The 14,236-nt window shown below is 27.2% G+C and overlaps 1 protein-coding gene across 8 annotated transcripts in view; it reads left to right on the top strand.

Moving 5' to 3' along the window:
• The window catches only part of LOC113555865, a 29,255-nt gene extending 17,428 nt beyond the window's left edge, over positions 1-11,827 (top strand). For 4 of the 8 annotated variants that reach the window (XM_026960448.1, XM_026960446.1, XM_026960450.1 and 1 more), the window contains exons 28-42: positions 763-873; positions 944-1,055; positions 1,240-1,392; positions 1,806-1,993; positions 2,087-2,203; positions 2,281-2,419; positions 2,478-2,545; positions 2,640-2,809; positions 2,873-3,008; positions 9,202-9,279; positions 9,848-9,913; positions 10,018-10,113; positions 10,222-10,498; positions 10,558-10,770; positions 11,401-11,827. In XM_026960448.1, coding sequence (XP_026816249.1) covers positions 763-873; positions 944-1,055; positions 1,240-1,392; positions 1,806-1,993; positions 2,087-2,203; positions 2,281-2,419; positions 2,478-2,545; positions 2,640-2,809; positions 2,873-3,008; positions 9,202-9,279; positions 9,848-9,913; positions 10,018-10,113; positions 10,222-10,498; positions 10,558-10,770; positions 11,401-11,561 — 2,085 coding nt within the window. In that variant the 3' untranslated portion in view covers positions 11,562-11,827. Of the gene's footprint in view, positions 1-762; positions 874-943; positions 1,056-1,239; positions 1,393-1,805; positions 1,994-2,086; positions 2,204-2,280; positions 2,420-2,477; positions 2,546-2,639; positions 2,810-2,872; positions 3,009-9,201; positions 9,280-9,847; positions 9,936-10,017; positions 10,114-10,221; positions 10,499-10,557; positions 10,771-11,400 lie in introns of those variants that run through there. The other 4 variants (XM_026960447.1, XM_026960451.1, XM_026960449.1 and 1 more) reach the window with 4 other exon arrangements.
• The last annotated feature ends 2,409 nt before the right edge of the window (positions 11,828-14,236 follow it).

Genomic DNA, 14,236 nt, shown 5'->3' with positions numbered 1-14,236 from the left:
AAATAAAAATATAGGATTGACTGTAGTTTTTTTTGTTTTTGAATAGTAAAAAAAAACTTTACAGCTTTGTTAAAATAGAGGGGGTAGCCGCCCGTGAATTGCTTTCGTGGGAAATAAATTGCGTGTAGTTTTAATGATTGTAAATAATATATTTTTACTGTGTAACGGTGATTATTTTCTTGTGTAAAAATTTTGCTACAACCAAAACGTTTTTTTAGAATTATTACTACCGTATATTATACATATTATATGCTTGCGAGTTATGATAATAAATTATGTTAATATTTTTATATAACCCATAGGTAGGTATACCAAAAATAATTATCGAATTCATTACGTGATTTAATTTTTATTTACCAGTCGACCACTCGTTTTGTAAAATTATGATCCGATTCACCATGAAAAATATTAAAAACACGTGAAATTATTATGATTCATAGTATAGCGGTAATGTTGACTTTTTGAATTTTTGAAATTTAAATGATTGTTATTGTAAGCGTTGGACGTGAATATACGAGTACAAATATTTTTATCATTTGAAATAACTTATATAATAACTATTAATCAAATAATTTATTACTTAATGATTTATAATGTTTGATAGTGTTTTTCACCCAGATTTTTACGTTGTTATTATAATTGGAAATCTACTTATTGTATTAAAGTCTTGCCTCTAATAATATGTTATAAACTTATAACTATGCTTTTTCTTTACCTACTAATTTATTATAATCATTATTAATAAATGTCTTTTTCTTTTAGGTTCCGCGTACAATTTATTCAATACGTCTTAAAGGTGTTGATTCTGTTGTTCTCAACACCCAAGCAATGTCTTATGTGAATATGCTCTGTGAAAACCTGCCTTTAATTATTGTATGTATTTATATTATATTAATGGGATGGTTTATTTTTATTGAATATTGTTCTGTATTATATATTTTAGGAATTTGACGAGAAAAGTCCAAATGGATTAAATGCCGTGACATTGACTACTATTAAAACCCAACAAAATGTTAACAATCATCTGATACAGCTTTTAGCCCAAAAAGAAAGAGGTTAAACCATATAAAGGAGATCATTAAAACCATTATAACCAGCAAACATAAATAATAAACACATATAATTTAATGGTCGTTATAAAATATGTAAAATAAAACGACCTTTGTGTTTATGCGCTTATGCTTGCTTACATTGCTATACTCATTGTTTAGTTTTCATAATGAAATATTTATTATTTAGATTCTCCAGAAACGGTACAGATGTTAAGCAAAGGAGATATAGTTTATATTTCTACGTTTGTGGATCTATGTGCTATTTATGTTAGACGTATCAACAACGGCACGGATAAATTTAAATCATTCTTGGAGAATTTTTCATCTTATTGCGCTTTAGGTGAATATAAAGTGTACCTATCTTTACACTAGTTTTTTTAAACATTGTTCTTTTGTTCTTTAAGAATACAATTTGATTGTCTTTGTCTATAATAGCTGGTATAAAATTTGTTTGTGTAACAATATAACCATATATTGATAATAAATTGATAAACTCTAATTAATGTAAATAAAAATCAACAGTAAGTAGCGTATCCACAAGGAATTGACTGATACTTCTTAATAATTACTTTATAATAATGTTCTGTGTTTTTAATCAAAAAGTGAAAATGTACTGTCCATTTTGTTGATCAATTATCACAAAAATAAATATTTTTTAGTTAATTATCACCAAATTAAATTGTATCATTTATATATAGTTTCTAGATTTATGTTAGTTTGTTTACTGTTATTTTTAATATTTGTCATTTGTAGAAAATCCTATTGAAAATGATCCTAAAGTTGGTGAAATAATTGCGGCAAAACAACCAGGTGGATCTAAATTCTACAGAGCTGAAGTTATTTCTAGAGTAGATAATAACAATTTTAATGTCTGTTTTATTGATTTTGGATCCTGGGGTACTGTACACAAGAGTAATATAGTACAGCCGTCCGAATCGCAGGTAAAACCACAGATCATTTTTTTCGTGTAAAATGTATGCAAAAATAAAAATTTTGAAGTATAAATCGTTTTATCTAAACTTGTAATTTTGTAGCTACAAAATTGTCCGCCTACATTTATGGTCGGTTTACATGGACTAGACGCAGAACCTGCTAATGCCACAATATTGTACTATATAAATAACATCAGCAAAACCGATACATTTGTAATTGTAGGTCTATTGCTTTACTTATTACCTATTTTATTATAGAAATTCAAGTACATTTTTAACTAAGAATTTTGTTTTAGGATTCTATCACTGAACAAAACAAAGTCGTATTGATATCAGTCGACACACACTGTGATATAAATAAAGAAGTAAAGAAACTTTTAAACAACAGACATATTGAGGGGCAACACATTCAAAACGATGTATACGCCAATGGTGGTATGAAATTTCAAGTTTTTAATATATTTGATATTAATTTATGCTGTTTTATTTTTAGATATTAATATAGATACTGAAAAATGTGTCATAAAGTACTATAAACCACCTTTGGACATCGCCACTCAGGTGTGCTATTACCACATATTTTATATGTTACAGCTTGTAATATTTTCTTACTTATCATTACTTTTATTAAACTCGATTTGATAAATAATTTTAGGTTTGGGTCGCCGAAAAAATATCTTCTTCAAGGTACTTGGTGCATACTTGCGAAAGTCGTCTTGAATTCATACAATTAGAGAATCGAATCTTTGAAGATAGTAAAACATTCGAATCTGTTAAATCTGTCAGTGTTAATATGCCATGCATCGTGTACTTCAGTCCCAGCTGGTAAAATAAAATAAAGTTGAGAAATGTGTTTAACGTTTGTGCTACAAAAATTCGGATTTTTAGGTATCGTGGAGAAGTGTTGGAAGTAATTGATAAAGTCACAGCAAAAGTTGGTCTCGTGGACGTTGGAAATTTCAGTGTCGTTCGCAGCATCAAAGAAATTTTCCACATGCCGTCGAAATACAAAGGAAAATCGCTGGTGACTAAACACATATGTTTATTATTCTTATAATCCAAAACATTTTCGTTCAAATCAATATAGTTTAGACACTTAAAACACACATACAGCTTAAGCGGCAATTTAGTGAAAATATTGGGATTAAAAGGGGTTTATTTCCTATTAGTTTTCAACTTACAATTGGTGAATTATGTTTGGTCATTGTAACTATATATAAGATATATATGTGTGTAATAACTAAAAATCTTATTTATGATTTTTTCCCCCTGTATTAATTGTTTTTTCTTAATAATATAATTTAAAATTGACTTAAATTAGTTGCACTTTTAAAAAACTTGCTTGTAACTATTAACTCAATATTCAGTATACCTATACAGAGGTAGCTGGTAAGTATAATCTCAACAAAGGGGTCATACTAAAAACACCCACATTGCAGTCCATCAATGTCTATCATGAGCTAGTGTAATATAAAATATTATCATGAGTTGACTTCATTAGTAAAATGTGTAGTAACAAAATATAAAATTTGTTAGTAACTTAAAACAAACCAATATTTATTGTCTAATGTTTAATTCAACATTTTACTAGTCTTTTGAAAATTGGATTCGATTACAGATTCTTCAATATTTATTTCCAAGGATATTTTTCAAAACGTTATTTTGAATATATATGTTGAATTATTGAAGAAGATTTACAATATTTTAAAATTAGCCATTTTTTGAAGTCATAGCGCATATAGTGTCATAATACTCCCACCACTTCATACACTCGCCCAAAAACATGTTTAAAATTTGATCTAAGTTTTTAACTGTTTTAAATTTTATGTTATACTATTATTACTATTTATAGTATACTTACGTGTACAGCAAAGACGTAGTATACATAATAACAGATTATAGTTGACAAAATCCTTTCATTCTTATAGAATCGATTCATTTCGTTTTTAAACGTAATACTACGTTGCATACACGCGAGAACGCATGTGTATGATGCACAACGATATATTTTCAATTATCGATATCGGTTCATTGGTAGCGATATTATATAGCAATATAAAAAACAAACTATATAGATATAATTTTTTTTTGAAGGGGGGATTTATATTTCTTACATTAAAAAAAGTTTTCCTAATTATTCATTATAAACAAAAATTAAAAATTAAATTAAAATTACAGGTACATTATTTAATATTTACTGTTCATATACTATAGGTACCTTCGAATTTTGTATAATTGCTTCCTGAAAGTATGCATACATTTAAAATTAATAAGTATTTAACTAAAAAATATTATTATTATTATTTAATACAGAGGTTCTCAAACTTTTCAAGCCAGTCCCCTCCCTTTTGGTCAATTCCAGACCTGAGCCCCCCTCATAAAAATAATTTTAATAGTCATGTTTAGAATAATAAAAAGTTTAAAACAAACAACAAATATATGCTTATATCGATATTAATATGACAAATTTATTTTAAAATAAAATTTTTTTTTATAAAAGATTTTTAATTAATCGGCCAATTTTAATGTGATGGGTGGGCTTGTTTTTATTATTACAAACATTTCACAAATTTTTTCTGTCCTACCAATGCAATGTTGATTTTTAAAATTTTCTTGCTATAATTTTCTCCTATAAAGTTTTCGCGGCCCCCCAAAGGGTCGCGTCTCACACTTTGAGAACCTCAGATTTAATAAATAATAATATTTATTAATAGTTTTCATACTATTACGTGTTCTGGTTCATTTTTTCTTTTAAATGTGAAATCAAAAAAAAGTAGTTTATTGACTCTGTCTGGTGATAGCCGATTTCTTCTTTTGGTAATGATATAACCAGCTTCACTAAATAAACATTCGCAAGGAACGCTTGCTGCTATTACACTTAATATTTTCATATGCTTGAACTCACGAAATCCTTCACCTTCTACGATATTAATTGGTTTTAAATTTTTGATGACAAATATTATCTAACCTTTATATATATTGTATATAAAAAAGAATGGAGGCACTTGCTATTTGCCCTATTGGGATCTGATAGTTTTTAAAATATATTTAATATTGTATAAATTAATTACAAGTATAAGCAGTGTAGTCCGTTTGCAGGACACGGCGTATTCATTTATACGGTTATTTTATGGCGTCGTCTTCGCTATCAGTACAGAAAAGAATAATACGAAGCGGGCACATTTTGTTAATTAAACTAAATATAATATATTTAAAGTAATTTTAAAATAAAAACGTGTAATAAATTTTAAGACGGAATAACTAAATTATTTTGCTTCAGACTAGTTGCGTATACTGGAAATTAGATCTATGTAAGGTTAGAATAAGTGGCTATGTGGTTGTGATGAAAGTTCACAAATAAACCCTACAAATGGGTTACTGGAATAGGTCTAACTGAGCCTGATTCCATGGGAGTGTTTATCTATATTTGTATGCTAGCTAGTGGCTTGCTTGTGGTACCTTGTGTACCCCTGTGATATCACAACTAGGCGAGAATACATTATTAGTATTTTTTTCTATGGCAGTATAAATCATAAATATCAATTGTATAATTCTTAACAATTAAATTTATAAATGTGCAGTGATCGAAAAAATACTAATAATGAATTTTGTTGTAGTGGCACAATGGAGTATGGTAGTTGTCTAACCCTCGACTTTTGTTTCATGCTTTTGTAAAATATGTTTTTAATAATTGCGTTCATCTAAAAGAGAACAGCAATGGTGTAATGAGGTATTACAAATTTACAACACTATCTTTAAATTATTTTGTCCGCTGTTAATGAGACTTCAGTTTGGTGTTTATATTGTATCAGTAATACTAAAAATTTATTATACGTAATATGTGTTGCGACTGTTTTATGTAATATTACAAAATTCACGGGTTTTCTATGTCGTTAAACCTTTGAAACTCTACTGTGTTAAGGTCTATATCAGAGATTTCTAAACTTTTCCTACTCAAGGCGCCCTTTTAGAACTGAAGTTTGCTCATGGCGCCCTCAATAAAATATACGACCTTCTTTAAATAAAATATTTATTTTATATAATTATTCACTGAAATATTTAATTTTAATTTTATTAGGTAAAGTAAATTAGACTTAGTTTATTTGTAGAAAACAATTGAATTAGTGAGATGGATGAGCCTTGATATTACTGCATAGTTTTTCAAATCTTGGGATCAAACTTGATACTGCTACTCCCATTTCCGTAGCTGCGGCTCCCTTGACAACACACCGCGGCGCACAGTTTGGGAACCTCTGGCCTATGTTATTACTGAGACTTTTTGGTTATGTCATGCGTTGTTGACAAGGTGGTACAGATTACGTATGTTTTGTACATCGGAGTAAACGATTACCGTCGACTAAAAGTACGAATTTAAAGCGGGCTTACACCATTTTATTATTTTTATTATTATTATTATACGCTATAAAGTATTAAGTAATTTTCGAGCGTCGTAATTAATAGTATGATACATGACGTGTGTCATATATTTGTAGCGTCCTTGTTCCCCGTTGTGAAATATTTGAAAAGATAATAATCATTCCATAATGTGCATGTCGTTATTTGTATGCTGGCACAATTACTTACATACATAATATAGTTATTAATTTGGAAACGAAAAAATTCTAAAAAATTTTGTGAAGTTTCAGTCAAAAATTTGCACACAGATAGTTAGTGTACTATTAATTATTATAACATAGGTAATATTAATATTGTTATTAGTGAATAAATTATAATTACTTTTTCTACCGAATATGTAATAAATTGGGTTACAACTGTAATAGACTAAAACTATTACAAACTTACCTATTATTATGTAAAATATGCATTAAAAATTTAAAAAATCTTTAAATGTTCAAATGTGACTAAGTTCGAGTCAATATAATATTTTTAGATTAATTTCAAAGGAGAGTCTATACTTATGCCTATAATGTCTAAAGTGTTTTTTATTTATTTTATCATGATGTGAACAATTAAATAAATAAATAATAATAAATACCACACAATCGCTATTAGTTGACCATTACATATTTTATATTCTAGATTAAATATTTATACTTAATGAATATATTTTTGTGGCAATATTATCTTTGTTTGCATCACTGATTTTAGCTCTACTAATAATAACGATAACTAATTTGTGGGTTGGATAATAAAAGTCGCCATCAGGGTTGAGTTTTGGTCGAACTTATTTATTGGGGTGGACGTATTATTATTATTATTGTCATGTTGTAGTTCATGCGACGATAAATACGTGTGAAACAGCGGTCGACATATCATATCTCGTTTCAAAAATACACCTCCGAAGTTTTCGAAACTGCGGACCACGGTGATAGTACCCGCCGTGGTTGATTTAGTACTAGCTCGTTTAGTCGGTGTGCGAAATAAATCTCCCGTCCGGATTTAGTGCCATACGACGCGTGTGTTTTATATTTTTTTTTAACGCAAACTTTGCCGCTTTTATAACCCATACAGTGTGTAGTGTATATTGTGTGCGTTAGATCGATTCAACGGCAATGTTTACGTCTTCGGGATTCAATCGAACGACATTATGTTTTATTACCTACCCTACCTACCTACCAACTATAATGCGTTTCTAGAAAAAAAAAATTGAACGTTAGCCCAAATTTTCATAGCGTGTGGTGTAGTATTGTATAACTATTATATGAGCGACAAATTCATAGGATTTTCTTTTACTGGTTATATGTTTTATATATTAAGATTATTATTTATTATGGTCTCAATGGTATAATTTAATGGATTTTTATTCATTTTAAATAATTTTATCTCCCGAGATCGTATAATGTTTGGTTCTTCGTATGATATATGGCTATAATATTACGAAGTAAATTATGTTTAGGTATATATTACAATTTGATTATACCAACCAATAAATATAAATAGTAATAAAGTGTTTCTACATTTCAGAATTGTTTAAAATTAATTTGTAAATACATATTTTAGTGTTATACGAATATACGATCAGTATAGACATACATTTATACAAATCGTTTATAGGCGCATTGTTATATAGAAATAGTAAAAGGAAAACTACTGTCTGGGCTCATCGAATTTGATTTTTTTTATTTATAGTTAGTAAAGTTTTTTATCTCAGTTTTTATAATTTACATTTATTTGAATTTTTACTTGTATATAATATATTTTGTGTATTTTTTTTTGATTTATTTAAATTAAAATGTTTATTATCTTTACTCTTAATAAATAAAATAACAAATTTGTTATTTAAGAATTCAATCAATCTTTAAATGTAGTAACTATTAGTTATTATAATAAATGATGTACATCTATGTATTTTATTATGTAAATTTTTAGTCTATTTTATATATTTATTATTTAATATTGTAAACTTGGAATTCTTACTTATATAATGGTTAGTTTTTTATTAAAATATTTATTATGCTAACCATAACTATTTTTAATGAAAATCTTTTCCTTAAATAGCTTATATAAACGATAAAGGTTTGTCATATTAATTATATAAAGGCCTGTTAATAGTCAAATTATTATAAAGGTATAAAATATATGACTTGACCGTTGTGTCAAAAATTTATTTGTAATTTAGTTTTATATTAATTTGAAAATAATCTTGAATGAGTTGTACCTACGATTAAATATTTAATAACAATTATATTTAAACAATAAATATTTTCATCTAAGTATATTAAATATTACATATAGTTTTAAATGTATATATAGCGTTTAAATGTTGGTAAAATTTTTAAGTGATATTGCATATTTTTCGATTTTATTTTATCTACAAACTACATAATTATCAAAAACCATTTTATATACCGTGCACACTTTCATGATGGTTCTTGATCAATAACCCATTTTCTTATTACCACATTTGTTTGTCCTGATTTTTATTCTATGTTATTTCGATTTAACAAAAATTCGAATGATGGATGTGTCCAACGAACATCAGATGTGATGTATCATTTCTTGTTATAATAATTTATGTCGTTATTGATTTAACCTAATCTATATAATTAAAATAAAATTCATTTAAATGAAAAGAAGAATAGATTATTTCAGTAAAAATGTATTTTTTGAAGAGATATATATTCTCTACAAATGCTCAGTCTTAATACTTGAGTATATGATTTATCTTGTAAAAAACTTAGGATTATAAATATATTATTGATATTTGAAATAAAAGTCTAATATATTAATAAGCTATTTATTGCTAATTGTTTCAGTTAGTGAATATCGAAATACAACCAGAACCGCAAGAAAAATTATCAGTCACGACTTTCAAAATCGTTGCTAAAAAACACGTAAGGGTTTTTTTTTTATTAATTACTATTCAATAATTATGTTTATTTTATATCAAAATCATACAATCTCTTGTTTTATATTTATAAAATGTTAAATTAAATCTAAATAGTGAATTCCTTTATATTTTTGTTATATATACAATTATGTTTCATTTTACTACAAAAACGTTCAGTTTTTAGAAAATCTGATATTGGTATTGGATTTTTATACGAATATTTATAATAGATGGAGAAATAATATTTTTTAAATATTTTGTGAGACTTGTTATAGTTTATAAATTCCCAAATGTAAATACGTGTAATTTAACGAATGGTGATTATTGTTTTTAACTAATAACAATAAATTATCTAATCGTAAAAACTTTCACTCTTCATGGTATGCATATGAGAAAATATAGTGTTAATATCGTGTATATTTACAAATTTCTAATTTTGTTTTTACTTTCTCTCCAGGACGATGTACTTTTAATTTGTTAATATTTTCTAAATGAATAAAAACTGATTATAACAGAATAATAATGTTTTTTGTTAACGTCTAATCGGACCAAAATAAATTGTATTTTCACAGTTGGACAATGTCACAGTGGTAGAAGTATTGCTGGGGCCTACTGTAGATCAATCTTACGACGATCTGGTTCGTAGTGTACTACTTCATAGTAAATAACACTATTAATAACGATGATATGTTTTCGATCTTTTCGAAATATATGTTAATTGTCTCTTAATTCGTTATTTCAGGATAATGTCGGGCTACCGTCGTTTTCTTCGACGCCCATCCCCGAAGATTCCGGCCAGTTTCAGTTCAACAACAGCCGCAATGAGTCAAATCTACTAGTAAGCTGTCACTGCATCGTATCACACATTAAATCGGTGTTTTGATACACATTTTTCAAACCGATATCTTGTAGATACTAAATGTGTTACACACTTACCGGTTTTCAGTGTACAACTCTGCGTCATGACACAACTGGTGTCTCCGAGCACGGCAAGCGGTTTTCAAACATGTTAACAACTAAAGACATACAGTACGTAAGATGGTTGAAGGGTGCTGAGAAAACATTGACATTCTTGTGTGTGAACGGTGATTGTTTGATGATGAGAGACCATCTGATTGACGATACACTGACGGATTTGGAAGCAAAAATCCAAGAATACTGCGTGACTGCTGTTGATCCGCTGTATACACCGGCCGAAAACGAACTTTGTTTGGCCATGTATGGTGAGTAGTAAACAATCGCGGATCACCGTCCAAAATTCACAAGCTACATCTCATTATAGTGGTGTTATCGTTTTTTTATGTTCTAGTGGACAAGTTATGGTATAGAGCTATATGTATGAAAGTCCCCGACGATTTGAGCAAAAACGACTATAATTACGTGGTCTATTTCTTGGACTGGGGATTGGAGTATTATTCAAATGTTAAAGACATTTGTAAAATGCCCAAGGATTTTATCTATCTACCAGCGACAGCTTACAAGTGTTATGTAAAAGGTATGTGAATACATAAAAATATTATAGTACACATTAAATTTAGTGGGTATAAGTTTAATTACCGATAGATGTTTTGCTGATATCAGTCTAGATTATTTTATTTAAACGGATCAGTGTAAAATATTTTTTATTGTATACACCACTACAAGTATAGTTGAGCAACCTATATAATTGGTTTTAATTGGTTAATAGATAAAAATTATTTTTAAGTTCTGGATGTAGTTATAAATAATTTTTATTGTATTTATACCTGTTATGTAATTAGCAAACATCATATCAAATTACAAGTTTGTTAAGAATATTTTCTAATTTAAAATTATATAAGTATTATTTGCATAGGTATCACAATTATGATAATATGTTTTAATTGGTACTATTTAAAAAAAAAACAGCTTAATATTAAATTAAAATATAATAGATGATAATGTCTAAACCGTGGAATATTCTGTTCTCTTCAGATAGTAATGATTTTTAGATAAATAAAATAATAATAAAAAAAAAAATCAACTTAATAACTTGATTTTTGTATCTTTTACTGTGAAAAAATAAAGGTACAAGGTCGATACAATAAATATCAACACGCTCTGTAACCGACAATAGTGAAATCATTTCTTGTGTTTTTAATTTCAGACGCTCCTTTGTCGAAGTGGAGCGCCAGCACATTGCACGTGGTATCTTCCGAGCTCGGTCTACAACAGCTACAGTGTACAATTGACGATAAACTGTCCAATGACAGTTACATGATATCTTGTGATACTATCAAAAATTTATTCGATGCGAATCCGCAGTGAGCAGCCGGAACGTGAAGTAATGTTAAAAGTAACGTTAAAGCTGCACCCGTTTCATTCCCAATTAGTGAATAGTTTAGATATTTAATTATTTTATATTGTTAAAAGTAGTATATAAAGTGTTTTATTAATCGTTTCCCGATATTTCAACACAAGGAAAACAGCAGTTGTGGTATTACATTTTTTACTATTTATAATTTTTGTTTTATATTTTATATTTTTTTGTCGAGCGAAAATTATTATTTTCATTGTGTCAATTATTACATAAGTTTTCGCACTAAAAAACATTTTATTTATAAAATTTACGAAATTTATACTTAAAAAAAATGAAGTTAAAAAAGACATAAGATATTTTGTATTTTTTAATGATTGGTAATTTATAACACTTTCAGTATAACTAAACCGTGTGTTCAATTTTAAAGGTAACAGGAAATATTTCGAACGCATGACCACCTTTAATTTGATTCGTGTTTTTTTTACAGGGTATAGGACATATGAATACATATGTTTTTGATAAATTCTAATTTTTAACTTTTTTATCTGCGCATGTGCAGTAAAATAAAAATTTCTTAAATAGGAACCAGCATTTTTGACACTGGATTTGGATTGCTCTATTTTTTTTTTTTTGAGCAATTTTTATCTTTAAAGTTTTTTGATATCTTAAAAATTGACATTTTTAATTAAGACAGTCAAAAGTTTTAAATAAGCAATTTATAATTGACATTTTAAGATATCAAAAAACTTAAAAGATAAAAATTCATATGTCCTATACCCTGTAAAAAAAACACGAATCAAATTAAAGGTGGTCATGCGTTCGAAATATTTCCTGTTACCTTTAAAATTGAATACACGGTATAAACAGCTTCGGCACGGACGGCATTGACAGATCCACTTTTGGCGATCACAGATAGGATATTGGTTATGAATAAACCACTACTACTATTATACTATTCTAGTATTATTGGAAACTCTAAATTCGTCTATAAAAATATGTTATCGGTATATAAATTTATAAAATCTATTTTTATTTTATAATTATTGTTTGTTAAATAATTTTTTTGCATTTATTTCAATAATAAATTAAGTACATATATAAATTACGATATATATATAGAAAATATTTCGATTAACTGAATTCTACATAATTGTAAATAGTGATAGGTTGTGTGAAAAAAAGACTTTCGAGCCGACTATTTTACCTAATATCAATGGTTAAACTATGATCACGCGGCGAGTTGAATAGGCAATTTTGGTACATTACAGTAATGGACACTGATGGGCGTGTTATTTCAGTGTTAATATACAATGGAACCTCGATAAGTCGAAATTTTTAGGTTGCAATTCAAAAATTTTTAAAATGTGTGTCCTTAATTATTATAATTATACTAGTTATAGTATGTATATATTGTTCATAAACTATAAAGTGTTTTGTTATTGTTATTTTTGCTAAAAAATGTAATTCAATAATTAATAACTGATACATTCGATACCACCGTAAACGTGTAACACATCGATCGTAATTGATAATACCGAATGTAGTGAATAAAAAATACTATAATAAACGCGATCAAGTTAAATTAACGGATCATACAAGCAGATTGTAGACGAATTATTTTAAAAATTATCCATCGTTATCTGTCTATATTCGAGTTATCTGTAGTTTTTCTTTCAAGTAATCGAGGTTTTCACAAGTAAATGGCTTTTTTTTACTTATCAAAATCAAAGTTTCTGACTTGAGAAGTTTTACTGTATTAATATATTAATGATAATTAATTATTATACATTTGAAATTATAATAATAGTATCACCAGTGTGTGTTCTCAGTTGTTTACATTGAACTATTTGAAATCTAAAGATAAGATTTTAGGTGAACTAAACAGAATATAGTGTGTGCAATGTGCATTCTCATTGCCACTTAATTTAATCTTTTATTAGTATTTTATTTGTTCACTAAAAATGTTAATTTCATTAGACTCACAGTAAATATGATTCAAGTTTAGTATAAAACAAAATAAATTTACTAGACGTTTAGACATGATAAAATGAGTGTTCATAATTCGTCACAAAGTTATTTTAGAGTATGGTTAAAAAATATTTAAAATTGACTAACTAAGTCCAGGAAGACCTCAAAGATTTTTAATTGTAAATATCATTTTTATATAATATAATGTATATAACTAAAAGTTTTCATATTTATTTAATTATATTTAAAACTTTAAAATTCAAATGATTCAATACCTTTAAAAGAAAAAAATATTTTAATTGACGTTTTTATCATCGAATTTGTAATTAGCCGTGTTAAAATATTTGTACGGGTACATTCATTTTTAAAACCATTGTTGCTTCCAAAATAATTACACTCTTATTACCTACTCGTAAAAAATGTATTTTATGTATCCATATGTTATGTTCTACAGTGGCTGGTACTATATTAATGGCTTTTTTCGTAACTATTATTTATTTACTTGATTTTGTCCCCAAACACAGCGAGCTTTAATAAAAATTAAACATAAATTAGATAAATTAATAAATGTTAAAAAGTAAAACTTAATGCTCGAACGTTAACCCCGTAGTATTATTTGCACTTATAACGATAGCTATATGACATTTTAAATTCGAATATATATAATTTATAAACAATCAATTCAATACATAAATAACAGTTTTTTTTTTGTTCA

Source organism: Rhopalosiphum maidis, chromosome 1 (genome assembly GCF_003676215.2).
Source record: "Rhopalosiphum maidis isolate BTI-1 chromosome 1, ASM367621v3, whole genome shotgun sequence".
Taxonomy (NCBI): Eukaryota; Metazoa; Arthropoda; class Insecta; order Hemiptera; family Aphididae; genus Rhopalosiphum; species Rhopalosiphum maidis.
The sequence above is the reverse complement of the archived record's forward strand: the minus strand, read 5'-3'. Positions and strand labels throughout refer to the sequence as shown.